At 39.7% G+C, this 24,322-nt stretch overlaps 1 protein-coding gene across 1 annotated transcript in view; it reads right to left on the minus strand.

Annotated features, from left to right (window-relative positions):
- Positions 1-3: 3 nt before the first annotated feature.
- Obsc (Obscurin) overlaps positions 4-24,322 on the minus strand; it is a 53,609-nt gene continuing 29,290 nt past the window's right edge. The window contains exons 13-69 of the mRNA XM_089860752.1: positions 24,215-24,284; positions 24,056-24,148; positions 23,906-23,998; positions 23,671-23,835; positions 23,316-23,453; positions 22,842-23,004; positions 22,255-22,545; positions 20,774-20,842; positions 20,092-20,500; positions 19,853-20,028; positions 19,071-19,155; positions 18,498-18,765; positions 18,264-18,276; positions 17,906-18,041; positions 17,322-17,779; positions 16,957-17,238; positions 16,785-16,893; positions 16,537-16,715; positions 16,369-16,474; positions 16,125-16,303; positions 14,244-15,719; positions 13,801-14,088; positions 13,521-13,626; positions 13,285-13,457; positions 12,932-13,231; positions 12,751-12,859; positions 12,513-12,691; positions 12,165-12,446; positions 11,813-12,100; positions 11,394-11,744; positions 11,025-11,312; positions 10,678-10,971; positions 10,301-10,615; positions 9,939-10,232; positions 9,230-9,867; positions 8,917-9,155; positions 8,720-8,845; positions 8,147-8,646; positions 6,604-6,669; positions 6,180-6,545; positions 5,827-6,114; positions 5,375-5,762; positions 5,113-5,313; positions 4,711-5,049; positions 4,492-4,644; positions 4,378-4,423; positions 4,237-4,317; positions 3,948-4,165; positions 3,547-3,887; positions 3,199-3,483; positions 2,996-3,127; positions 2,574-2,931; positions 2,208-2,493; positions 1,897-2,153; positions 1,384-1,533; positions 1,080-1,268; positions 4-539 (exon numbers count right to left, since the gene is read on the minus strand). Of these exons, the coding sequence (XP_089716878.1) occupies positions 500-539; positions 1,080-1,268; positions 1,384-1,533; positions 1,897-2,153; positions 2,208-2,493; positions 2,574-2,931; positions 2,996-3,127; positions 3,199-3,483; positions 3,547-3,887; positions 3,948-4,165; positions 4,237-4,317; positions 4,378-4,423; positions 4,492-4,644; positions 4,711-5,049; positions 5,113-5,313; positions 5,375-5,762; positions 5,827-6,114; positions 6,180-6,545; positions 6,604-6,669; positions 8,147-8,646; positions 8,720-8,845; positions 8,917-9,155; positions 9,230-9,867; positions 9,939-10,232; positions 10,301-10,615; positions 10,678-10,971; positions 11,025-11,312; positions 11,394-11,744; positions 11,813-12,100; positions 12,165-12,446; positions 12,513-12,691; positions 12,751-12,859; positions 12,932-13,231; positions 13,285-13,457; positions 13,521-13,626; positions 13,801-14,088; positions 14,244-15,719; positions 16,125-16,303; positions 16,369-16,474; positions 16,537-16,715; positions 16,785-16,893; positions 16,957-17,238; positions 17,322-17,779; positions 17,906-18,041; positions 18,264-18,276; positions 18,498-18,765; positions 19,071-19,155; positions 19,853-20,028; positions 20,092-20,500; positions 20,774-20,842; positions 22,255-22,545; positions 22,842-23,004; positions 23,316-23,453; positions 23,671-23,835; positions 23,906-23,998; positions 24,056-24,148; positions 24,215-24,284 (13,912 nt within the window). The 3' untranslated portion in view covers positions 4-499. The remainder of the gene's footprint in view (positions 540-1,079; positions 1,269-1,383; positions 1,534-1,896; positions 2,154-2,207; positions 2,494-2,573; positions 2,932-2,995; positions 3,128-3,198; positions 3,484-3,546; positions 3,888-3,947; positions 4,166-4,236; positions 4,318-4,377; positions 4,424-4,491; positions 4,645-4,710; positions 5,050-5,112; positions 5,314-5,374; positions 5,763-5,826; positions 6,115-6,179; positions 6,546-6,603; positions 6,670-8,146; positions 8,647-8,719; positions 8,846-8,916; positions 9,156-9,229; positions 9,868-9,938; positions 10,233-10,300; positions 10,616-10,677; positions 10,972-11,024; positions 11,313-11,393; positions 11,745-11,812; positions 12,101-12,164; positions 12,447-12,512; positions 12,692-12,750; positions 12,860-12,931; positions 13,232-13,284; positions 13,458-13,520; positions 13,627-13,800; positions 14,089-14,243; positions 15,720-16,124; positions 16,304-16,368; positions 16,475-16,536; positions 16,716-16,784; positions 16,894-16,956; positions 17,239-17,321; positions 17,780-17,905; positions 18,042-18,263; positions 18,277-18,497; positions 18,766-19,070; positions 19,156-19,852; positions 20,029-20,091; positions 20,501-20,773; positions 20,843-22,254; positions 22,546-22,841; positions 23,005-23,315; positions 23,454-23,670; positions 23,836-23,905; positions 23,999-24,055; positions 24,149-24,214; positions 24,285-24,322) is intronic.

Raw genomic sequence — 24,322 nt, forward strand, 5'->3', positions numbered from 1 at the left:
CAAAGAAAACAATAACATTTTTTTTTATTTTTTGTTTAGTTTCGTTTGAGACTCGGACAATTTTTTTTTAACTTTTTTCCTTTAAAGCAACAACTATATAACTCAACAGACAGGAAAATACATTGTTTAACTTATATTTTAAAACATCATCTACATTATTACCCTATAAACAGTAACACTTTCACTTTCGTTATGTAGGATAATATTTAATTTCCGTATTATTACGCGTAAGGCTTAACAATGAATATAAAATTGAACATTTATAATCATTATTAACCTTAAGTATAATTAACTTAGGTGTATAGGAATATATTTCTGTCATATAAATTCCGACAAACATTATTTTTTTCACTTCAAAAAGTTCAAAATATCAAACCGTGATAGTTTGACCGTAAATATTTCTTAATAATAATTTTTTATATAATTTCTTATTTAATTAAAAAAAAGTAAATTAGCGATTAAATACGCCATGTACTTTCACGAAAATAGTTCATATTTTTCAAACTTCCTCGAAGGTGTCATTCTCGAGAGAGATTGATCTGTTTGAATACAAAATACTTAACATCACCGCTATGTTCGCAAAGATCTAACTATAAAACAACAAGCCAGCCAGCCAAATTGGTCTAAGCAATAGTTTTGCGCACTACATTCGCGGAAAAAGCAAAACTGGAGAAAAATCACGCTTCCCAAAGGTTAAAGGGACTGTAAAGTTGTATCAACGGATGAATAAAAATTATTTGAACTACGTCACAGGCACCACGTGACACATGGAGTGTGACTAGACACCTAGTCCTTGTTTTTCGCGAGACTAACGCCAATTCTCCAAAATTTTCTAATATGAAAATCAGCTAAGCTTCATTTAACCACACCTTTAATTAGTTACGTGACTATGACGTATTTCAAAAACAATTAACCGACCTGCCTATGCTACTTTACAGACCCTTTAAAAACCTGGATATGTAAAAATACGTTAAAATCATGCGTAATGATTTTATAGGAAGTACTTCGTTATGGAGATAATGTTTAGGCATAAAGAAATAGTGCAAGGCATAATAATAAATAAAAGAAAATGAACTTACCGCATAAAAGAATGGCCGAACATGCTGAGTAGCCTTGGTTGTGTGGCCGCTTGTTTAGCGGCATGAAATTGTTCGGAAAATTCGTGTAGTTTATGAGCTAAGAAGACTGCGTGTTCTCGTTTCTTCAACAGGAACTCGCTGGGCAAAAGCCATTTGTGTTCTAAGCATTCTTCCACAGTTGGTCGTTTGCTGCAAACGTGAAAGTTATTTATTTCTAGTATTAAGGTTTCTCTGATATTTGTTAAGCCTTATTATTTATAAACAATGGTATGTACTATGTAGCAGAATAAATATTGGAACTTACGATGGCGTTCTTTTGAAAATGTGCATCAAAAATCTGGTAGATTCTTGCGTCACTTCCTTGTGCAAGTTTTCGAATCGGTAACGAACGTAGGAAACATTATCAGCCGTCTCGGTGTCGTTCTCACCGCGGAATGGCGATACGCCACTCAACCTTAAAAATAGTTTTTTAAAATATTAAGCCTAAAATATTTTTTACGCTAAGATTCAAATGAGTTAGGTCTAATTTTTACCTACTGTTAATAGGCTTAAATTGTACAGGAAAGAATAAGAAAAACTAATAGACCCTTTCGACGTAAAAAGGAGGGTTGGGGTAGAAAACAACCCTCAGTATCGGGACATACAAGGGGGTTGGTACATTGCCATCCGTCTTTGCACACTCTCTGGACACAAAACGCCAAGAGCGCAGGCGCCAACAAGCGAGATGGAAGACAAAGTTTTACCCCGTGTCTTTCCCTCTTATAGTTACATCGAAATGGTCTATTCGAACATAGTAGTAAAATACAGATGTACTCACAAGATGTATGTTAGTACAGCCACTCCCCATACGTCAGAGGCCGCACTGACTTCTTCCTTCTTAATTATTTCGGGTGCCATGTACTCCGTTGTTCCTCTGAAGTCAACCTTAGCTCCCGTTTTTGGTACGAAATGAGCACTTCCGAAATCGACCAATTTGACGTGAAGTCTATTTTGGCTAACCAATACCACGTTATCCGGTTGAAGTTCCAAATAGCAAATACCTCGATGGTGCAAATAGTCCAAGGCTTCCAGAACCTAAGGAGGAAATTCATGAGATGCATTTTTCTTAATTCATTAGACTAGACTTACCTGAGTTATGACTTTAGCTACGGTTTCTTCGTTGTACTGGTGCTTGGAACCCAAATAGGTCAGGATATCCATTCCGGATAACCTTTCCATGACGAAGATTGCCAGTTGATCATGAGTACTTGCCGCTAATAACCTAACTATGTGTTTATGGCAAAGTGACTTCATGGTTTCGAACTCTCTCTTGACCGCTTCTTCGTTTTCGTTCGTGGTTGCGGTTATCTTGGCAACTTGGGTTCCGGTGATACCATTTTTCAACCACGTCTTCACAACCATTGAGAATCGACCTCTGTAGAAAAAATTTCAATAATATGAGTTAGTCCTTAGTCCTATGACGTCAGAAGATGAAAGTTGGCGACACTGTCTCACCTCGTGATCTCCGCGGTAAAATTGTAGAGGTCAGTATGGCTTTGGCCTTCGGTCATTTGAACAGGATTGTCCTCTTGACTGTAACTGAATTCTTCCTCTTCTTCTTCCTCAAAGACTTCGTTGTCCTTTGACCTTTCAGTAGCGTCTTGTCTGAACTTTCTAGCCTTGGAAATTCTAATCTTCTGACCATCTCCGCTAGCAGTTGTCGTGGTCCTTTCGGACGGACTACTGGGTACTCCCCAACCAAACTTGTTCCTAGCCGTAACCCGGAAGTTGTACAAAGTACTGGGTGTCATTTCCTTGACGATGTAGAACTCGTGCTCGATATTGTCGGCAACTTTAGTCCAATCTTGATCGTCTAAATAAATCAAATCATATTGATTAATAACGTTGAGTGTTTATAAGATAAGTTAGAAAAATACCAGGTCTTTTGTATTCCAACTTGTAGCATAGAATATGACTGTTTCCGGAGAACCTCGGAGATGACCATACAACGTAAACTTCTGTGTCCGTACACTGGCTAACTTCAGGCGCGTCAGGTTTACCGGGTACATCTGTAAAACGTGGTAATTAAAGTATTTAAGTTCAGGCTTTAATTATAATTTAAAAGTTAAGGCCTTTTTACCTCCAATCTTTAGTCTGGCTCTGCAGATAGCAACTCCGTGGTTGTTCCTAGCAACGCACTTATAAACTCCGGCATCGTAGGCGTGTCCAGGTGTCAAGTGAAGTTCGCATCGTCCACTCTGCGTTTCTTTGACTTTAATTCGGCTACTCATGATAAGAATACCGTCATTTCTGAACCAGGAATAAGACGGTGCTGGAGTTCCAATAGCGTAGCAACTAAAGACACCGTCTTGTCCATCGCGAATTACGACATCAACGATACGTTCTCGGAAAAATGGCGAACCACCTTAATTGAAAACATTACAAATGAATTTATAGCAACATGACGTAAATGTTTAAAACTTCTCACCAATAGCCCTTTCTCTGTCTCCTTTGCCCTTCCAAGCTTCGGCCTTCAAGGACTCAATTTGTTCGTGGGCGTAACCCATTGTACCAATCTCGTGACTTAACCTCAATGGAATAGTCCTTGTCGACAGTCCCTTCTTTTCGTCATCAATTTCTTCATCCATGACGTCCAAAAACTTCCTACGCTCGCGGACTGCCACGTGACTATCTCCCCAATGTCCCTCCTTCAAATTATTAGCCAATGAAGGGCTACGAGAAGCTCCGACCCTGAGGTACTGTCTAACCCTTCTAGGGAAATCAGTATCCCTCAGTTGAAGAAGGTAAGTATCTGGACCATTTTGATACCTTTAACAATATATGTGTTAAATTATGCTTAGTATTTTAGACTAGTGTTAATACACTTACAAGCTTTCTGAACGAACATCGATGGCTTCCCGATTGATTTTTTGTTGGTATGTGTCGTCGAACGCTGCCGGTTTGGGTTTGGATCGGTTCAATTCGCGTTCCGGACTCTCGTTGGGCGTGTAAACTTCGCCAGGTGGGTAGATCATGCGACTGGGATGGGTGAAACATGATTCCATGGTACGTCGGCGGTAGAAGTTGCGGCAAGACGCATTGGCGTACTGTTAATTATATTTAGTTAAGTACTTGTTAATTGTACTCACTGCAATGAGTCACTTAATGTTTAGCTTACCCAATCCTTCCATTTCTTATAGTAATCCTTTAATCTGTCAATATTGTTGAGATTGTCACATTTGTCTGGAATTTCCGAGAGCTAAAATAGGGATTGAAGTGTTACGATAATAGCCTTAACTCTAACAAGTAAAATATTTACCTTCAACCATGGATGAGACAAAGCAGCCTTTACGTCCAAACGTCCGCTATTTCATTAAAATTAAGAAGGTAAGTTTCGACAAAATAATCTACGTTGAAGTCAAGCGTTACTTACGTCGGGTCAAAGACCAATAGTTTAGAAATAAAATCTCGGGCGTCATCAGAAACTTCGGCGAACGCGTCATGGAAAAAGTTAATCTTTCCATCTTGAACTCTAGTCAAAGTTTCACGGTCGTTTTCACCCAAGAACGGAGAAATTCCGCTCAAACTATGTTAGCGAAATTAAAACATTAATGTTTATATTAAATCTAACTCAATAATTGAAAATACTCACAGCAAGTAGGTAATAACACCGACACTCCACATATCAGCGGCCAAGGAAGCCGGTGACTTCTTGACCAGTTCTGGAGCAACAAACTCAGGATGTCCGTAAAGTTGAATGTAATTGCGACCAGAATGTAATCTCGCGGCCAATCCAAAGTCAGCAATCTTTATATTGTCACCGTGAAGACGGGCCAATAAGATGTCGCCAACTGTCAGTCCTAAATGACCAATGTTCTTGCCGTGCATGTGGTCAAGTCCTTCGAGTACTTGTCGAATGTAAGCAGCGACCTCGCTTTCTGTTAAGCTTCCCTTCTTCAGGATGTGGTCCAAAAGCTCACCACCTCCGCACCTGTAGGGATTTAAATGAGTTAAATGGTGTCCTTTTAATTAGGGAAGTACTTGAACATCGTACAGGTCGGTGACTAAGCTGGTTGAAGACTTTGTCTCGTAGGAATCCCATAATCTCACAAGACGAGGATGATTAAGTTGGTTCATGATATCCATTTCGGAAGCCATGAAGTCCTTCAACTTTCCTGAACCATACATAACCTTAGAGGCGTAACTCTTACCACTGGATCTCTCAACAGCGTGGTAAGTGACGCCTTGCGTTCCTCTGTTGGTTAAAACAAAAATATTAATCATAAATCTTCATGTACTTACGCAATTTAACTCACCTTCCAAGTTCCTCTCCTAAATCATAGATCTCTCCGAACGGTTTAGTTTTAGGCTTAACAACCCTTGGTCTACTGTAGGTCAAAAGGTCGTATTCATTCTCATTCTCCTCGATGGTTACCATGGCGCTAGTACTGGCGGTTCCTGCGATATTAGTGGCCGAACAAGAATAGAGGCCAGAGTCCTTCAAAATTGACCCACTCAAATACAAAGAACATTTGTCCGGTTCTTCCCATAAAATTTTAATACGAGATGACTCGTGAAGAGGTTGCCAATCCTTGAACCACTTGACTTTGGGATACGGTTTACCAATGACGCGACATTCAAGGCGTCCACCGCGTCTAATCATGATTGAAGTTTCCTCCAATCGTTGAGTAAATAATGGTGGTTCTTGAAGATAATTTCATTTGTTAGTTTATAATCATATCTAACTCTAAGCCTAATTTAAACATACCAGCCAACAACAGGTTAATTTTCTGCTTGGCTTCACCGTGTTCGTTAACAGCATGGCATGTATAACATCCTACGTCTTCTTCGGTCATCCTCGTAATGAAAATGATGACTTGACCGTTACGATCTTTCAAGAAATCATACTTTCCACCGGTTTCAAGTTTAGTGTTGTTGAAATACCAAGTGCAAGTAGGTTCAGGATAACCGTAAACCCAGAATTCAATGCTGACGGGTCTGCCCTTGATGCCGTACATGGATTCCTCTTCCTTGCGAAGAAATCTTGGTGCAGCGGCTACGAAATATTTAAATGCAACTCAATACTCTTTAAGAAGTAGAAGAGTTTTTTTCAAAACTCACCATTCTTATCAAGTGGTGGGTGTTCAATCTCGTAATCTCTTGGTTTATAATCACCAGGAGACGGTGGCATCAATTTACTTCGATGGGCGGTGACGTAGGGTGAAGGGTCACTTAACCCATGCTCATTTTGAACCCTTACTCGGTAACGATAATCCTGGAATGGTTCCAATCCTCTGACGTCGCACATTGAGTCCCTAATACCGGATCTGTAAGGAGACCAATCTCCGTTTGGATGTCTCATGTGCTCAACTTGGTAGGTGACGGGCAAACGCGGGTAGATCGGTACGGATGGTTTCCAGGCGAGGGTTAAGTTGTCATCGGACATCCTGGTAATACGTGGCTTATCGGGCAACGGTACTGGAGCTCCTGAAAGTTACGTTTATGAGTTGAAGTCAAGTAAAGATGGAGTTTCAAAGATGTCTACCTGATTTCTTGAATTTGTCATAACCAGCGTATTGATCTCCAATTGGTTTATCTGGAACTTTGTCACCTGTTTCCGGTTAAGGGTGGAAATGGTTTACTTCAAGTTATGAAGTATTTGATGCTTCGTATTGTAATTGTTTTTATAAGTAGCGGTTAAGTTGATTTTAATTTAAATTAATAATATCTGTAATTTTGTTGATTTTAAATTTGTAGTTAAGGGGATTTTAATATCAAAATTAAAATTAGTGAGTTTAGAAAGCGGTAAATGTTAAGCAACATAAGCGTCATGTGTTTTATCGTATGTTGAGTGAGTGTTGCCATACTGCGACGCATGACCAATTAAAATAATTAATTTAAGTTAATGGTTAAGTATTTAAAAAGTTTTTATTTCGAGCTCACTGAATGTCTAAGTGTTTTGCAAAATTTTTGGTTTAATTCCAATATAATTAATTTAAATTTAATTAAGCGAAGTATGACAACACGCCATCATCAAAGTTTTTAAAATTAAATAACTAGAGACAAAAACTTTCGGTAGATATTAACGTTTTTAATGTAACACTTACCTATAAATTTTACACAAAAAAACAGAAAGAAAAACGTGTTTTTATAATTATCTGCTAATACTGATAAAATTATTTAAACTTTGAAACTTAATTTAAAATTTTTTGATTAAAACTTAACGTGGTATTTACAGTAGCATTTTTCAGCACTGACATTCAGTGAGCTCCTTAAATTAAGACCTCTCCAATCAATTACACGTGTATTTACAATTATACAATTAATTGAGTTTCGCGCAAATTAATTAATTAATTACGTATTTTAGAAAACAGTCCATTTTAGTCTAAATTTTAGATATATACGAACATTACTATATTAATGTCTCGTAACTGATGTGGTTTGAGCGTGAATTTCATTAAATTCTGTTATTATTATTCCTCGGTATGAATAACTACGCTTAAATGTCTACGGGGAATGTATTTGAAGCAAAAATATCAAAGCGAGAGCTCAAATGTTTTGCCAAACAAGCTAAAGAATTGTTAAAATGCGAGAAGAGTGCTTTGCAGGGAAAAAATCAACCCAAAAAATGTAAAACTTTGGGACTAGATTTAATTTTGAGCGCAAAAATGTTTATTTCGGTGTTGAAATAATCTTACTAATGTATTACTTGAGAAAAGAACCTATATAAGACTTGAGAACATTGAAAGATATAATTGAGTTGTAGCGCTTTGGTTTCGGATTTTTTTCTCCCCCGTATTTCAATTGGGGGGAAGGAAAGTTTTTGAGGCGGCAGAGTGAAAGCCGACTCCGTTTATTGGCAGGTTCAACTGTGACGTTCCCCCCTTCAACTGATTCCACCATGTATCGCGAGCTTTCAACGACACAGTGCGAGAAACATGATACCTAAAATGGCTATTCAAAAGGTTCTCGAGTCTTATATGGGTTCTTGCAAAAGATTACGAGATTTTTGTATAGTTCTCTATATTTTATAATCTGATGGGAAATATTAAATTGAAACTAAAATTATCTTAACGTTTTAATTTAGGGTTTACTAATGTCTTTCTTAACACAATCTTCTCCCGAGCACCTATAGATATAAGCCGATAGCGCTTCGAAATACCTATCGTCACCTAAGCCAAATATGGGCGGGGTTATAGCTGCTAATACGCGATACAAAAATACGAAAGCTAAGGATCCCATGATGACGATGATAATGGGATTCTCGTGAAGATTATCTAAGACGGTCCTGGATATAGTTTCTAAATCTAAATTGCTGACGGTTCGTGATAGATTCGTAATGCTAGCGCTCGCTTGTCGGGTTAATTGAGTGAATTTCTTACTGGCTGTACGTTTCATATTAGATATCTTACTCTCTGGACGTAGTTTTCCCGTGCAGGTGTCACTGCCGTATGGATTCGAAATGGACAGTCGGTATTCCCCGAAGTCTTCCGGTTGAACATCTCGGATGTACAATCTCAAAAGGCCATTTGGTTCCAACTCGAACTTATGACGAGGACTCAAATCCAATTGCTCTCCGTTCCTGAACCTGAGTTTGAAAAGAAAAGGTTAATTGTTCAAGTCATCAAGGGACTTAACAAATTTAAACGTAAGGAACGTACCATTTAATATCAGGAGCTGGTGATCCCACGATGCAAGCGGTAAACTTGGCTTGTCCACCCTCCAAGGTATCACAGTCACCCAATTTTTTCAAGAACATAGGTGGTTGTCCCTTTTCACCCTTGTCTCTATAATTTTCAATTGATGTATTTACGATTAGTCCTTTAATCTCGTTATAACTTTGGGCGCAAGTACTTACGTTACTTTGGCTTCGGCACGGCAAACATCTTCACCTACTGGGTTCTTAGCTTTGCATTCGTAGATACCACTATCCTTGGCTCTTGGATGGGGTAAGGCTAAGATGCAAAGGTCACCTTCCTTGGTCATATTATACTTCAAACCAGGATAAATTGGACTTCCATTGAAAGTCCATTCGATTTCTGGTTCTGGGAAACCTTTCACGCGACATTGCAACTTCAAAGGCTCCGAAGATGGTGCCTATTAAACATTACAAAGTGAAGTAACTAAGTGTAATTAATGTCTTGGGCCTCGGTTTAACGTAACAGACATACCTCGAGATCAACAAGTCGTTGAATAAATCTAGGTGGAGTTCGTTCCATAACTTTAACATTGGCTTTAGAACCTGTAGTTCCAGTTGCGTTGGTAGCCTTAACTTCATACTTGCCAGCGTGTGCCGGGTTGGACTTGCGCACCTCTAGTACCGCCTTCTTACCATCGAAGGTCTGATGGACATTATCGGACGGGAAAATGGGTTGGTCATCCAGAAGCCATTGAATGGCCGGCAAAGGAGTTCCAGAAATTCCGGCTTCCAAGACAATTGGGTCACCTTCTTTCACTTCGATGTCGTTGAGCGGAGAGACAATTACTGGAGCAGAAGCTGGGTCACTTGGCAGATCGGACGTGGCCGTCACACTCAAGTCGGCATCGGTAGAAGCCTCGCCGTGAGGGTTAGTGGCGACGCAACAGTAATTAGCGCTGTCTTGAGGAATACAACGGTCGAAAAGCAGACCGACGTTTCCTTCTGGCGTATGGAATGGTTTGGCGTGGATACCGTCTGGTTTGAACACCTTGCCGTCTTTCATCCATTTGATTTCGGGAGCGGGTTGACCTGTTAGTCGGGCTTCGAGCTTAGAAGGATAACCTTCGATAGCGTCAGCCGCTTGTAATGGTTTCGTGAAAATAGGTGGTTCTACCAAGAGTCAAACAGCAAAGATATATAACAGACCACCATAGATGTCTTTACAATTACAAACAACTTACGGTTGACTGTAATAGGAGCCGAAGTCCTGACTTCCCCATTCTCATTGGCTGCAACAACGGTGTACTTTGCAGCGTCTTCTGGCAAGACGTTATCGATGTACAAGGTGCTACTTCCATCCGGTTCTTCTCTAATTCTGACGCGTCCATCGGGAATAATCTCTTGTCCATCCTTCAACCATTTGATAGCCGGTTTGGGATTGCCAGTTAACTTAGCTGTTAATTTTCCGGGTTGACCGGCGGTCAACGCTTTCTTTTCAAGTCCGATATCGATTTGCGGTTTCGTCTTGGGTACGGCTTTAAATCAATTAAAGATTGATTAGCCACGTGGTAAAATGAAGACTGAGCAAATATTATTGGCTTACGTTTTACTTCAACCGCGCAAGGACTCCTTGTTTTGCCTTCATCATTGATGGCAACAACCGCGTATTTACCAGAGTCTTCCGGCAAGGCGTGGTCAATGGTGAGTTCGACTTTGCCGTCAGGTTCTTCTTTGGTATAAATTCGATTGGACGGAACAATATCCTCGCCATCTTTCATCCATTTTATTTCCGGTTTTGGATCGCCCGTAACCTTGGCCTCCAACTTCAATGGTTCACCTTCCGTCAAATCTTTGTTGGGTGTTAAGCCTTTTTCGAATTCAGGTTTCTTGCCAGCGGGAGGCAATGTTTTGGGAATGGCTGCAAAGCAACATGAGTTACGTCTTCAATGTAAGAATATGACATCGCTCAGACTAACTTACTCGTAACTTTGGCCTCGCTTTTTCCTTCTCCTCCCTCGTTGGCAACAACAACGGCGTATTTTCCAGAGTCTTCCGGTTTAGTCTTATCAATGTGTAAGATCAAGGTACCGTCTGGTAAGATTTCCGGTTTCAAGTGGTCACTCGGAACAATTGGTTTGTTATCCTTGAGCCAAGTGACGGTTGGATTCTTAACACCGGGACTTAATTTGGCTTCTAATTTACCAGGTTCACCTTCCGTCAACAATGCGGGCAATAATGGCTGATCGAAGCGAGGTTTATCAACCTTAGGGACAACTGAAAAGTATAATTGTTAAGTAGAATCAAGGTAAAATTGTTAAATTAATTACCAGTAATAGGAGCTTCGCTTTTAGCTTCACCAGCGGGATTGCTGACGACAACAGCGTACTTTCCAGCGTCTTCGGGGGTAACTTTGTCCAACATCAAGGCGATGGTACCGTCGGGTTCTTCCGAAAGCGTAACGTGGTTATCAGGTGACAATTCTTGACCGTCCTTCATCCACTTCACTTCCGGTTTAGGTTCTCCAGAAACTTTAGCTTCCAAACGACCGGGTTTACCCTCAGCCATACTAGTTGGTTTCAAACCGTCGCTGAATGCTGGTTTTTGACTTGGTGGTCCTGTTTTAATTTTTTATCACACCACTTACTGAAAGTTTTCTTTTTTTTTGCTTTATTTTTAGTTTAAGTAAAAACACGTACTTGTAATTGCGACAGGAGCAGCAGTTGTGGCGTCACCTGCAGCGTTGGTGGCGATGCAAGTGTACTTTCCAGCGTCCTCTGGAGTTGGGCTATCAATAATCAAAGCCGAGGTACCATCGGGTTCGGTCCTCAACTTCAAACGATTGTCGCCTTCGATGGGTTCGCCATTCTTCAACCATGCGACTTGAGGGGCGGGTGTGCCTACAGCCTTAACCTCCAACTTGATTGGTTTGCCCTCGACAACGTCAGTCGCTTCCAAAGGCTTAACGAACTTAGGTTTGACTTTCTCTTCAACGGTTTCTTCGGCCTTCGAGGGTTCCTCCACCTTCGCCGCGGGTTCGGAAGGTTTGGCTATAAATTTAAATGCAAATACAATAAATTGCGGATATTCAAAGGCTTGGACCGAAATAAGTACTCACGCTTGACGGAAACTTGACTTGGACTCTTGGCTTCGCCTTGAGCATTCTTCGCAACCATTTCGTACTTGCCTGCATCGGCTGGTGTAGCGTTAAGTACCTCTAACCTGGCGACTCCGTCAGGTGACAAGGAAATCTTGGTGTTACTGTCGGGTTTCAAAGGTTTGCCATCCTTTAACCATTGGATTTCAGGCATGGGCTGACCGTTAACTTTAGCCTCGAGGATAAGGTGACCACCTTCATCTAGGGACACCTTAGGTTCCAAACCCTTCTCAACTACTGGTGAGGATTCTATGGGAGGAAATTAAACATGACGATAATGTTGCCAAAAGCTTCAAAATAATCCTGATCCTACCTTTGGTTCTCAATGCTGCTGTACTCTTAGCTTCACCGGAAGCATTCTTAGCCTTACAGGTGACAGTTCCCAAGTCTTTAGCAGTAACTCCTTTGATCGTTAAAGTGAAGCAGTCATCCTTTTGGGTGATTTTAATGCTACCACTGGCTGACAACTCTTTTTCACCCAGAAGCCAAGTTAGGGTAGGCAATGGATAACCACCGACTCTAACTTCGAAAGAAACGTCGTCGCCGATTTTGGCTGAGACGTCCTTCAAGTCCTTCAAGAAACTAGGCGCTTCACCTAAGGTCAAAAATGCATGTAAGTACTTATCATCATGGTTAATTTTATTTAATTTGATCAACCTACCCTTGATAGACAACTTCGCAGATTTCTCCTTCTTTCCGGCGCTATTAGAGGCCTTGCAAACGTAACTTCCGGTACTTTCTTCTTTGACGCTCTTAATAGCCAATGAGTGAGTACCTTTCTCTTCGTCTTTGGTAATGACTACGTTATCTGACGCCTTGATTTCAGCGCCATCCTTAAGCCTAAGCAAACAATTAATGCAGTTAGAACTAGCTTTAAATATGATAGGAAATGTTTTTACCAAGATACAGTAGGAGATGGTAACCCTGAGGTTGTGACCTCAAACTTAGCCACGGTGCCAAGTTTAACTTCCTTATCGGCCATACCGTCAATTTCAGGGGCAACTGGTTCTAGTTAATATATATATAAAAGATGGTCTTAGTAAATTTGTACTTCGTGAAACCTCTTCAATTCATTATTACCTTTGACAGTAAGAGCAGCCTGGCAAGTAGCTTCACCCTTATCGTTAACGGCTTTGCAAGAAAATGAACCACTATCTTCAACGGTCAATTCTTTCAGCGTTAAGGTGTAGACATTGTCGCTCGCGTCGCTACCCAAGATGGTAGAACTATCAGCAGTCACGGCTTGATCATTTTTGTACCAGTTAATGGTCGGTGCTGGTGTTCCGGCGACCTTAACTTCGAAACGGGCTGCGTCACCGACGATAACTAAAGTATCCACCATCTTGCGGATGAACGTTGGTGCAGCCGAGTCATCCGCACCTGAGAATTAAGTCATTTAGTTACAGTAAGTGTTTTCGATAAGTCTAACTTACTTTGGACGGACAGTAACCCCTCGGTCGATGCGGAACCAGCCTTGTTGGTAGCTGTGCACTTGTATGTTGCGCTGTCTTCCATCTTGGTTCCCGTGATGGTAACTTTACTAATTGAACCTTCGGAGGTGATTTTGATACGCTCTGTCTCAGTAATTTTACTGTCTTCCTTGTACCTTTGGTCCAAATGTCTTAGTAAGTAAACAGTTCAATAAAAAAAAACAGTTTTCGATACCCACCAAGTAATTTCTGGTTCAGGCGCTCCGCTGACTTGAATTTCGAAAAGAGATTCCTCTCCGGCCCAAACTTCTTGGTCTTTTAATCCTTTGACGAACTTGGGTTTACCTATAAGTTTACATACACATTATGTAAACTTGAAATCGTGTATTTATATTAGCAGAGCGCAGTCGCAAGCTTTAACCGGTTTAATGCCAAGCAACTAACAGATTTAACCAACAAGTCTCTACAACATCCAGGCGCCAATGCAATTACTGCCCGTCGCAGCTTTGAAGGACTTACTATTAACAATCAATTTTCCCTTGGTAACCGCTTCGCCCAAATCATTTGTAGCTTTGCATTCGTAATCACCACCCATTTCAATGGTGGCGCTGTCTATATCGATTTCGTATAGGTGCTCTTTCTCAATTTCTTGAGTAATTCTAACGGTGGCTGAGGTTTCTACCTCTTCACCATCGCGCGTCCAAGCTACTTGGGGTTGAGGTTCGCCAGTAACTTTGACAGTTAAGGTAACCGGTTCACCCTCAGTAACTTCGACATCAATAAGACCTTTTTCAATCTTTGGTTTGGCTATTTGGGTTGATAACTCAGAAATTTAGTATCGCTTTTAGTTGTTTTACACGTCAAGAACTCATTTATAGTCGACCAAAAACGAGCAAGACTTCTTTCGATCTATTTGCTTGCCTGTTTTTAGTTTATGAATGAGTTCCTGGTTTGCAACATACATAAGACTGTAAATTCCGCGCTGGTATCAACACTTCCGTGGGTATTTGTCGCTGTGGCTTTGATGGTTCCCTTTTGAGCACTATCAGCTTTCTTGATAATCAGTGAGTAGCTTCCACTTTCGATATCTTCCGTAACCTTAACAGTTTCCTCACTGGTCAAATCAGATCCATTCAAAGTCCATTTAACTTCCGCTGCAGGACTGGCTTCAACCTCTACGCTTAACTCGATGTTGGTGTCACCTTCGCGGGCTTCAAGGTCACTCAAACCCTTCTTGAAGTTAGGCTTAGCGCCTTCGCTTTCGACTCGAAGTTTGCAAGATGATATTTCTTCTCCGTATTCGTTGGTAATCTTACAGGAATATTTTCCAGTGTCGACTAAAGTGACTCGTTTCAAGATAAGTGTGAACTCGTCCTCGGCTTCTTCGGTACTTTGTACTTTCTCCCCATCGATATTGATCTCAGCATCAGCGTTCATCCAAGTGACCTTGGGTTTGGGAGTACCGGCTATCTTGACATTGAAGGTGACATCCTGACCTTCGGCTACCGTTTGATCCTCTAAGCCCTTGACAAATTTAGGTGACGATTCAACGGTGGCCTTGGAACTAGTATCGGCTTTACCCGCTTTGTTGACGGCTTCGCAAGTGTATTTACCAGCGCATGTTTCCTCTAGAGATTTGACCTTGAGGGTATGGGTACCCGTTGCTTCGTCCGTAGTTATGACATGTCTGCTATCGGCTTGTATTTCTTTGCCCTCGTATAACCAGTGGATTTCCGGTTGAGGTTTGCCCTCAACTACCACAGAAAGTTCAAGGTCTTCCCCAACTTGAGCTTTTTGATCCGAAAGACTCTTTGTGAAACGTGGCGTTTCAATTTCTTCTAGCGGTTCGACGGTGACATTGGAACTAGTATCGGCTTTACCCGCTTTGTTGACGGCTTCGCAATGGTATTTACCGGCGCATGTTTCTTGTAGAGATTTGACCTGGAGAGAATAGGTTCCCGTTGATTCGTCGGTAGTTATGACATGTCTGCTATCAGATTGGATTTCTTCGCCTTCGTATAACCAGCGGATTTCGGGTTGGGGTTTGCCCTCAACTACCACGGATAGTTCAAGGTCTTCACCAACTTGAGCTTTTTGATCCGAAAGATTCTTGGTAAAACGTGGGGTTTCAATTTCCTCTACCGGTTCGACGGTAACATTGGAACTAGTTTCAGCTTTTCCCCCTTTGTTGAGGGCCTCGCAAGTGTATTTGCCCGCACATGTTTCTTGTAGAGATTTGACCTGGAGGGCATGAGTACCCGTTGCTTCGTCGGTTGTTATGATGTGTCTGCTATCAGCCTGGATTTCATTGTCATCATGTAACCAGCGGATTTCCGGTTGAGGTTTGCCCTCAACTACCACGGAAAGTTCAAGGTCTTCTCCAACTTGAGCTTTTTGATCCGAAAGGTTCTTGGTGAAACGTGGCGTTTCAATTTCCTCTGTTATTTTAAGGGTAGAGCAGAAAATATTTAATGGTTTAGTTTTAATCTTTAGTAGAGGTTTAGTATCGTGTTTAGAGTTGTTTTCTGGTGTAGACAGAAATTAGAGAAGAACGTTTAGTTTTGTTAAAAATTGTTTTATTTATTTATTTAGCAAGTATTTATTTTTATTAATCTTATTCAAATATTAAAGTGAACTCTTATTAGAATTTTTAAAAGTTTCAACTGTGATATTTTGCTGTCAGAATTAATATAATTAAGTAAATTATACGCATACGCTTATTACTGTCGCGCTGGCATTGCGCATCGCGTGCTGCGCAACCTTAGTAAATGGTAATGTAATACTTAGTCATACTTCATACACCTTATTGTTAACCCTTGTCATCAAAGCCCTCCCAAACTTACCTTCCAAATTCAATTTGGCCGTTGACGAATCTTTTCCGAACATATTACTGACTTCAACGCTATAATCGGCCTTATCATCTTCAACTACCTTCTGGATGACCAAGGTCAATTGGTCCGAAGCCTCCTCTATGACCTTAACGCGACTTCCGTCAATAGTCAAACTAGCACCGGCTTTAGACCTAATTAAAAAAGAAAAACCCAAAAAAATCAATCTCAAATTAAAAACAAGATAAGATAAGCTCACCATTTGGCCTCTGGCTTGGGAGTTCCTTTGAACTTGATGGTAAACTTGGCGTCTTGTCCAACCTTTGTATTGACGTCCTTTAATGGTTCCAAGATCTTAGCTGAGGCTGTTGATGACGATAACGTTTAATCTCAAGTAATTGTAGACCAATACGTTTCAATTACTTACCATTAACAGAAACGTTACCACTGCTGGAACTCTTTCCGACGGAGTTGGACGCTTCCACAGTGTACTGTCCAGCATCGACGGTTCGAATTTCTTTGATTTTCAATGAATAAACACCAGTTTCTTCGTTTGAAACGACTTTGATGTTCTTAGTTTCGGTAATTTCTTTACCATCACGAAGCCTTGAGGTTTACGACAACGTATTAGACTGAGATACTTGAACGACGCAATTATACTACTACTAGTCTTACCATTTAATATTAGGTTTCGGTAACCCTTCAACTTTGACTTCTAAGGCAATATCAACATCGCCCTCCTTAAATTCCATATCAGTTAATTTCTTCGAGAAATTAGGTTTGCCTGTTGATAAGATTAATTTAATACAATCAAGTACTTAATTGCATTTTGGTTTTAAGTACTTACTCTTAATTCCGACGTTTCCACTGGTGGTATCTTTGCCATAATCGTTCTTAATTTGGCATTCGTACTTGCCGGAGTCTTCTTTGGTAACTTTTTCGATGGTTACCAAATAAGAGTTGGTTTCCTCTTCGACAATCTTGATTCGTTCGGTTTCTTTAAGGGTGGAACCATCTTTCGACCAACTGACAGTTGGTTTCGGCGTTCCGGCAACCTTTACTGACAAACTAATCGTTTCTTCTTCCACCGCTTCGACATTCTTCATTCCACGTAAGAACGAGGGTGGAGCTAAAGGTCAAAAGGTCACGGGACGTTTTCGTTTGATGAATAATATAGAAAGCCACGTAAAATATGATTGAAAATCATCATACCATTAACAGTGACGGCTGAAAAACCGGTCTGACTTCCGTATGGGTTAGTAACGATACAGGAGTAACTTCCGGCGTCTTCAGGCTTGGCCTTTGCGATGGTGAGAGAGAATATTTCTTCGGACGGATGCTCCAACTTGACTTGTTTGCCATGAGACAATGGTTGTCCATCTTTGTACCACTTGATCTCGGGTTCGGGAGTGGCTTCGACAGCTACTTCCATTTTGATTGGTTCATCTGTCATGACGGCCGTGTCCTTCAGTTGTTTCTTAAAGACCGGGGGACAAGTGACCGTCAACTTTCCGACAGATTCCACTTCCCCGACATCGTTCTTGGCCACGACTCTGTACTTTCCAGAATCAGCCTTCACGACGTTCTTGATGACCAAAGTGGTACTTTCATTATCCTCAAACAAGAACTTGAATCGGCCACCAGCCGTAATCTCTTCTTCACCATGATACCTGTGACGAAATTAGGTTAATCATTATAGTAGATATTTCTCGTGGTGTACCAAGTTAGATGACGTAGTAGATAGTAATTCTCACAATCAAAAAGTTAGATAATAGTACGAGTTATTTCAAACGTACCAAGATAAATCCGGTTTTGGAAAACCAGTTACTTTGACTTCAAGCATAGCGGAAGCACCCTCGCTAACTTCAACATCCGAAAGGTTAGCGGATATTTGAGGAGCTTCCGGTTCCCGAAGAAGTTGGTTAACTAAACCTTTAAAATAATTTCAAGTTCCATCAAAGATAATTAAATTCCTAAATGTCCACAAGCAAGTTAAAAGTTTAACCGAGTCAAAGACTCTTGCGTGTGGACTTGGAACCATTTAAACTAAACATTTAAAGGTATATACCATCACCATATATTTAACGTTACACATTAAACTAATTAAACTGAAATATAAAAGGGTCTGCGTACTTATACTGAACGTAAATTTACCTTTGACGATAAAGATGGTTGGTTAATACACGTTGTTAATAAACTGTTGGTAGACAATTCAGCCCCGTAAAAAACGTCATTAAATTCATCGTTAATTAATTAAAACACGTCATGCGTTAATTTAATAAACATGCTGAGCGATTTTTAAACGTGAAGCGGTCTCAATTTCCGATCAGGGAAAAGAGAACATTTATGTTCGGAAGTTGGTTGAGATTGAACTCGGACATTCTAAACAAAAGGATGACATTTGGTCCCGAACTGGTTGTACGGTGGTACTGGTACTGGTGGTTGCGGGCTGACGGAGGTCAGATATTCTGGGCTACCTTGGACGGTTAATTCGGCGCTGCAAGAAATTTTTCCGCTGCAAGTACTGGCTACGCAAGTGTACAAGCCAGCGTCATCGGGTTTAACGTGATGGAAACACAAAGCCAGCGTATCTTCCTGGTCATCAAACGAAACTTCGAATCGTTCGCTGGCTTCAAATTCCTTGCCGTCCCTAAACCTTCACGTTTATTACAAGAACTTATATTTAATTAACGTGCTTTAAAATTAAAGGGAGGGTGAAGCTTCGTTCCCCGGTTCGTCGTGGTACCTCTTGCTTTAAGTTGTTACCTTAATAGGGGAGCAGGACAAATGGGGGGCCGACATTTGGGAGCGTGACAATTTGGAGCTTTGAAAATAAGGTGTCCGAAAATTGGGAGGGTTGCCTACCTCCTTCACGTCGAAAAGGTGGTTTGTTTTCAGGATTTGAAGCTCACTTTTCACCCTCTCTTCTAGTACTTTCCAAGTAAATTAACAAGTACCTACCATTTAAAGGCAGGTGGGACGGGTGAGGGTGTTTTAAGGACCTCGTCATCTTCGTCCGTCAGTCCTTGGAAAACGTTTTTATGTTCTGCCAATGGGAATAAGGAGAAAAAGAAAAGAGAGCGAGTTTTTGTCGCCCGTTGACAAACGCATGCTTATGAAAATCAATTATCGTATGTCCGATTCCGATAATTAATTATATAAAAAAAAGATCGATCGATTGCTTCGTTGTCATTTTAATAAAGAGCAATGAATTAAAAATGGGGTGCAATTAACTTGCGTAGAAATTGTCGTGCAAAAATAAATAAATTATAATCATAAAATAAAAATAGTTGAAAATAATAATAATTAATAATTGTCTTTTAGTAGTAAAAAGTGACAGAGTTTCGTAGAGTAGAGAGAGAAAAAAAATAATAATAAGAAGATGAATATAGTTATAAAACTGTTTCTAAATTAAACTACATGCCTAGTTGGATTCAGCTGTTTTTGTTTAAAAAAACTATACCCATGCATATTGAAAAGACCCATCGATTCATAAGGCCTAAGCCTCACGTTAGCGCCTTAAACGTTTTCATATGGGGAAAAATAAAAATGATTATATTAAATTTAAGTACTTTAATTATAGACCCAAACCTCTACTCTAATATTTTTAACTGTGCTTTAATTTTAATTAAGAAAATAAGTTTAAATTATTAAATAACTTCTTGGTACTATCATATGTAGCCCAACTTCATTAACTTTAATTTTAATTTTAATTATTCAAATAGTAAATAACCATAACTCACTCGTCACTGCAATGTTTCCTTCTGTGACTGCTTCACCCTCGCTATTAACGGCTTTGCATTTGTACCTTCCAGCGTCAGACTCGATGACGTGGTCCAAAATCAATTCAAATACTTCCTTGGATTCGAAATGTACTTTAATTCTATCGTCGAATTTCAATTCCTCGTCATCCTTGTAGCTGTTAACACGATTAGAATTAAACAAGATCAAAAAATAAGTTAATAAAGTTTCAAGTACTTACAAGGTAATTTTTGGTTCAGGATATCCTCTGACACACAATTCAAATCGGACGGAAGTATTTTCCAATAGTTCCGTATCCTTGAGCATGACTTTGAAAACGGGTTCATGGGGTAAGACGGTTCCACCCGGGGTTGCTGGACGTGAATCGACCTTTGGAACGTCAAGACCGTGAGCTTGTTTGACGTTAACAGTGGCACTGCATGACACAGTTCCGTTTTCGTCATTGGCAATAACAGTGTACAAGGCAGAGTCTTGTACATCCGATTCCCGAATGATAAGAGAATGGTAGTTGCCATTGTTGACAATTTCGACACGGCTTCCGGCCTTCACCGGTTTGTTGTCCTTGAGCCAATTGACCATGGCTGGTGGTTGGGAGATGACCTCGCATTCCAGTGTAACGGTTTCACCCTCTGAATTAATATTTTACATGCGTTGGTTCTCATTTAAATTATGTCTTAACTAAAGACCATGTTCTATTAATTCCAGAAGAGATGTAAACAACACAGGGACGGAGGAGGTCACCTTCTTGGGTTATTTCCCTGGCGCCAAGAAGCACCGCTAGAGGCAGTGCAAGTTGGCATTGCACGGATGGAAATAACCTAAGATGGCGGCCTCCCCTCCTGCGTGTTGACTTCTCTGAAAGTAATTAAATGAACGATCTATTGACCACCACAAAGTCTTACGTTGGCACGAGACACTGCGCAAGGACTTCCTAAATTTGGGTTTGGGTGCTCCTACATCCAATTCGGAAGCTGTGGAATAAACAGAAGCGACGTCGTCTTCAAGAGCGGAGTAAAAATCTGTAACGGAAGACCAAACAAAGACAAATATCCCACCAAAAGCTCTGTAGAGATTAAGCCAATTAACTCTGCTTGTTAAGTAATTTTTAATTAATTAAATTGGTTAGTCAAGATCATCCTGACCATTTCTGTATGGTTATAATTAACCTAATAAATTATATAAAAATCCAAGCAGAGTTTGGTGGAAATTAACGTTTCGAATGGTCTTCCGCAATAAAACTTAATTAACCTTCAAAATACTAATTAATTATTCAAAAAATTCAATTAAAATTTAACAAAAATTTACAAAAAACGGACACCAACGAATATTTTTAACTCCGACTTGTTCATCTTGTTTGAATTAATGATTAAAAAGGTTTTTTTTTAATATAATTTAGTATAATATAATTTTCGAATTATTTTAATTTTTTTATAGCAAATATTTAGATTTTTAAAAATGGATTATTTAAAATTTCATAACGAAGCCTTAATTATTTCTTAATTACAAATTGAAACGACGGTATTTTTGCAAAGCTTTAGAAACGTACAAATTACATCGCTCGTCACACAAAAATGGTCAGAAATACTTAAAAGCGGGAATAAGTTGAAGAAGAAAATAGAGATTCAAGAAACGTTGATAGAAATGGAAGAAAAGAGCCCAAAAGAGAAACAAATAAGGACAAAAAAGAGAAAACTACTACGCACGCGCTAAATAGCAATTTACAAAGATTGATAGTATCAGCATTTGTAAAGTATTTGAAAGCAATTTTGAAGGAAAGTATAGAAGGTTAAGTTGAAGAAATGGAACAGTTTGGACTGAAAAAACATCTACAGACGAAATCTACTGCAAATTCCTAAGCTAAGAAGCAGGGGACAAAAAATCTCGGTATTTGAATGGTAGTTTCAAAACGCATCGAAGTTCAATTACTTTCTTACAAAAAATTAAGACTTACAATTATAATTAAGAGTAAATAGAAGGGATTGATTAAGCTCTCACTTTAGCTCTATATTTCCAGAGCTTCATAATTACACTTATAAATAATTTCAAAATTAAATTACGAAATTATTCTTGAAACTACCATATTTATACCTGTTTTGAAGCATTTCCAAGATACTTTAAAGCAAGTCTCGGCTGTGTTTCAGTTTAGGCAAATGTAACTAGATACTCCCGTGGTCAAGAGGTGGAGTTGACTGGCCCGCTAAGGTTAGCATAGGCTAGTTTTATCTCTGCCCTCGACGTTAACGAGTTCTGATTGGTTCCTGACTTTGTCAAGGTAAAATTGGCGTGTAGGGATGTATAGGGAGAGCCGACATTTGCTTTAAACACCGAGGATAGAGAGACGTTTGCAGGTTGCGATGGGCGATGCCTAGTAGAAGCTACCTACCCTCCATAGAAGTAATGGAACCAGATCGAACGCTTTCGGTAATTTGAGTGTTCATTTCTTCGTAGGCTTCGAAATCTTCGAGGATTTCGACTTTAGGTTCCGGAGACTTTGTTCGTTGAACGACGGAAGAAATCTCTTCGATTTTCGAGGAAGAGGAGAGGACGCTTTCTTGTCGTCGAATTAATGTTTCGCTTTCGTTAACTTCGGTAATTACCGGTTCGTTAGGCTTATCGAGGGAAGGTTCCTCAGGTTCAATTACTACGGGCTCGTCATCGCCTAGATCCACCATTTCTATATACGCGCAAAAATGGACAGACAAATTGGCCCCGCCACAACGTTTAGAAATTCGTTTTAAAATTGTTAAAAAACAAAATTATAGAAGCGTCCTATCAATTCCGATTTTAAAACAAGATATAGTTTAGTTCGCGATTTAAATTCATACGTATTGTTAATTTAGTTTAGAGTTTAGTAACGTTTTTTTTCTTTTTCATTTTACACGTGAAGAACTACAGCTAAGTACCTTATCTTTCAGCTATACTTACTTGGGCTTCGCGTATGACCCAAAATAGCTAGGTTTAAAAACTCACCGGATGTGATGGCGGTGACGGTTAATTCTTTGACCCATGACTCTTTCTGGATGGAGGTTCGGGCCTTGAGTTTCAATGGGAATCCCGGTTCGCTCGAACTAACGTGTTCGATAACCAAGGTTTTGTCTTCTCCGGATGGTTCAGTTACTTTGACATCAGTGAGCTATTGAAGCCAAGATCAAAGTTCATAAAAATTGAATTTAGACTAATATAAAGGTCATACGAGTCGCGTGAAGCCTAATTGAAAGGTCATACAAATTGCGTGAAACCTAAGTCAAAGGTCATACAAATCGCTTTAGGCCTAATTCAAAGGTCATACAAATAGTCTTAAGTCTAATTCAATGGTCATACAAGTCCTGTTGTTCCTAATTCAAAGGTCATACAAATCGCAATAAGCCTAACTCGAAATAAACGTGAAAAGTACTAAACCTAAGTTTGACTAACAACAAAAGCTGGACAAAGTCAAGCAATTACCTTGAAAATGTTCTTCATCATGTAAACATCCTTCTCTTGAACTTTCTTGACATCGGTAACGCACATTCGTCCTTTGAACAAGAAAACGTATCTTTCACGGGTGACCCCGGCGGTTCCTTCGGTGACCTCGAACCAATCCTGGGTTAGTAACGGGAAAATAGCCGTTTGGTTGAGTACCTATTTCGAGAAGACGTATCCCAATCCCCCTCATAGAGTATAACTTAACCAAACGGGGACTAGTAAATCCATATCAGTTAAATACAATTCCGAAGAAAACTATTCAAATCTGTCCAGGGCTATTGTCTAATGGATCTTAAGACCAACCAATTATCACGATTACTCTTCATCAACTTACGTGGCATAGCATACGACCAAATTTATGCAAATTCCCTTTGTAACCTTGAATAGAATTTAAGAATTGAGCGTCGGAGGCCTTTTGCGGAATAGTCTGCATTAGTTCTAAAGCTTTTTCAAGATCCGTAGTGTCTTCATTCAGTCTTGACGAGTATTTGATTAACTCCTGTGACGTCAAAGGTCCAATTAATTAATGTGAACATCAAGGCTTAAGTAATATTAATTTTAATGAATACCTTGAGTAAAAGTTGATAGTCGTTGATACGTTGAATGGGCAACTTAAGATGCTCAGAGAGCGTTTTGTCGTCCTTAATTTTCTTAGTATGTTCCTATTCATATTTTAAAATTTAAATCCTAATAGTAAATTGATTTACTGTTTTACTTACTTCAAAAAATTGTTTCAAAGCTGTTGTTTCTAAAATTTCCTGCGCGCGTGGTTCATTCTTACAATAATTGACGTGTTTGTCAAAATCTCTTTCCTATAAAATGTTCCAAATTATTAATTAAAAATTGACATCGATAACCAGCCAAAGTTAATTACGAACCAGTCTTAAGAAAGTTATTCCCAATTTTGATGGTTCATTGGAGTAATATTGAACTCCTTTGATCAATTCACTTTATGGAAGAAAGGTTATACAGGGTTAAATAATATC

The sequence above is a fragment of the Phalangium opilio genome, unplaced genomic scaffold (assembly GCF_054372755.1).
Source record: "Phalangium opilio isolate 3A_F unplaced genomic scaffold, DU_Popi_V2 ptg000011l_1, whole genome shotgun sequence".
NCBI classification, from domain to species: Eukaryota; Metazoa; Arthropoda; class Arachnida; order Opiliones; family Phalangiidae; genus Phalangium; species Phalangium opilio.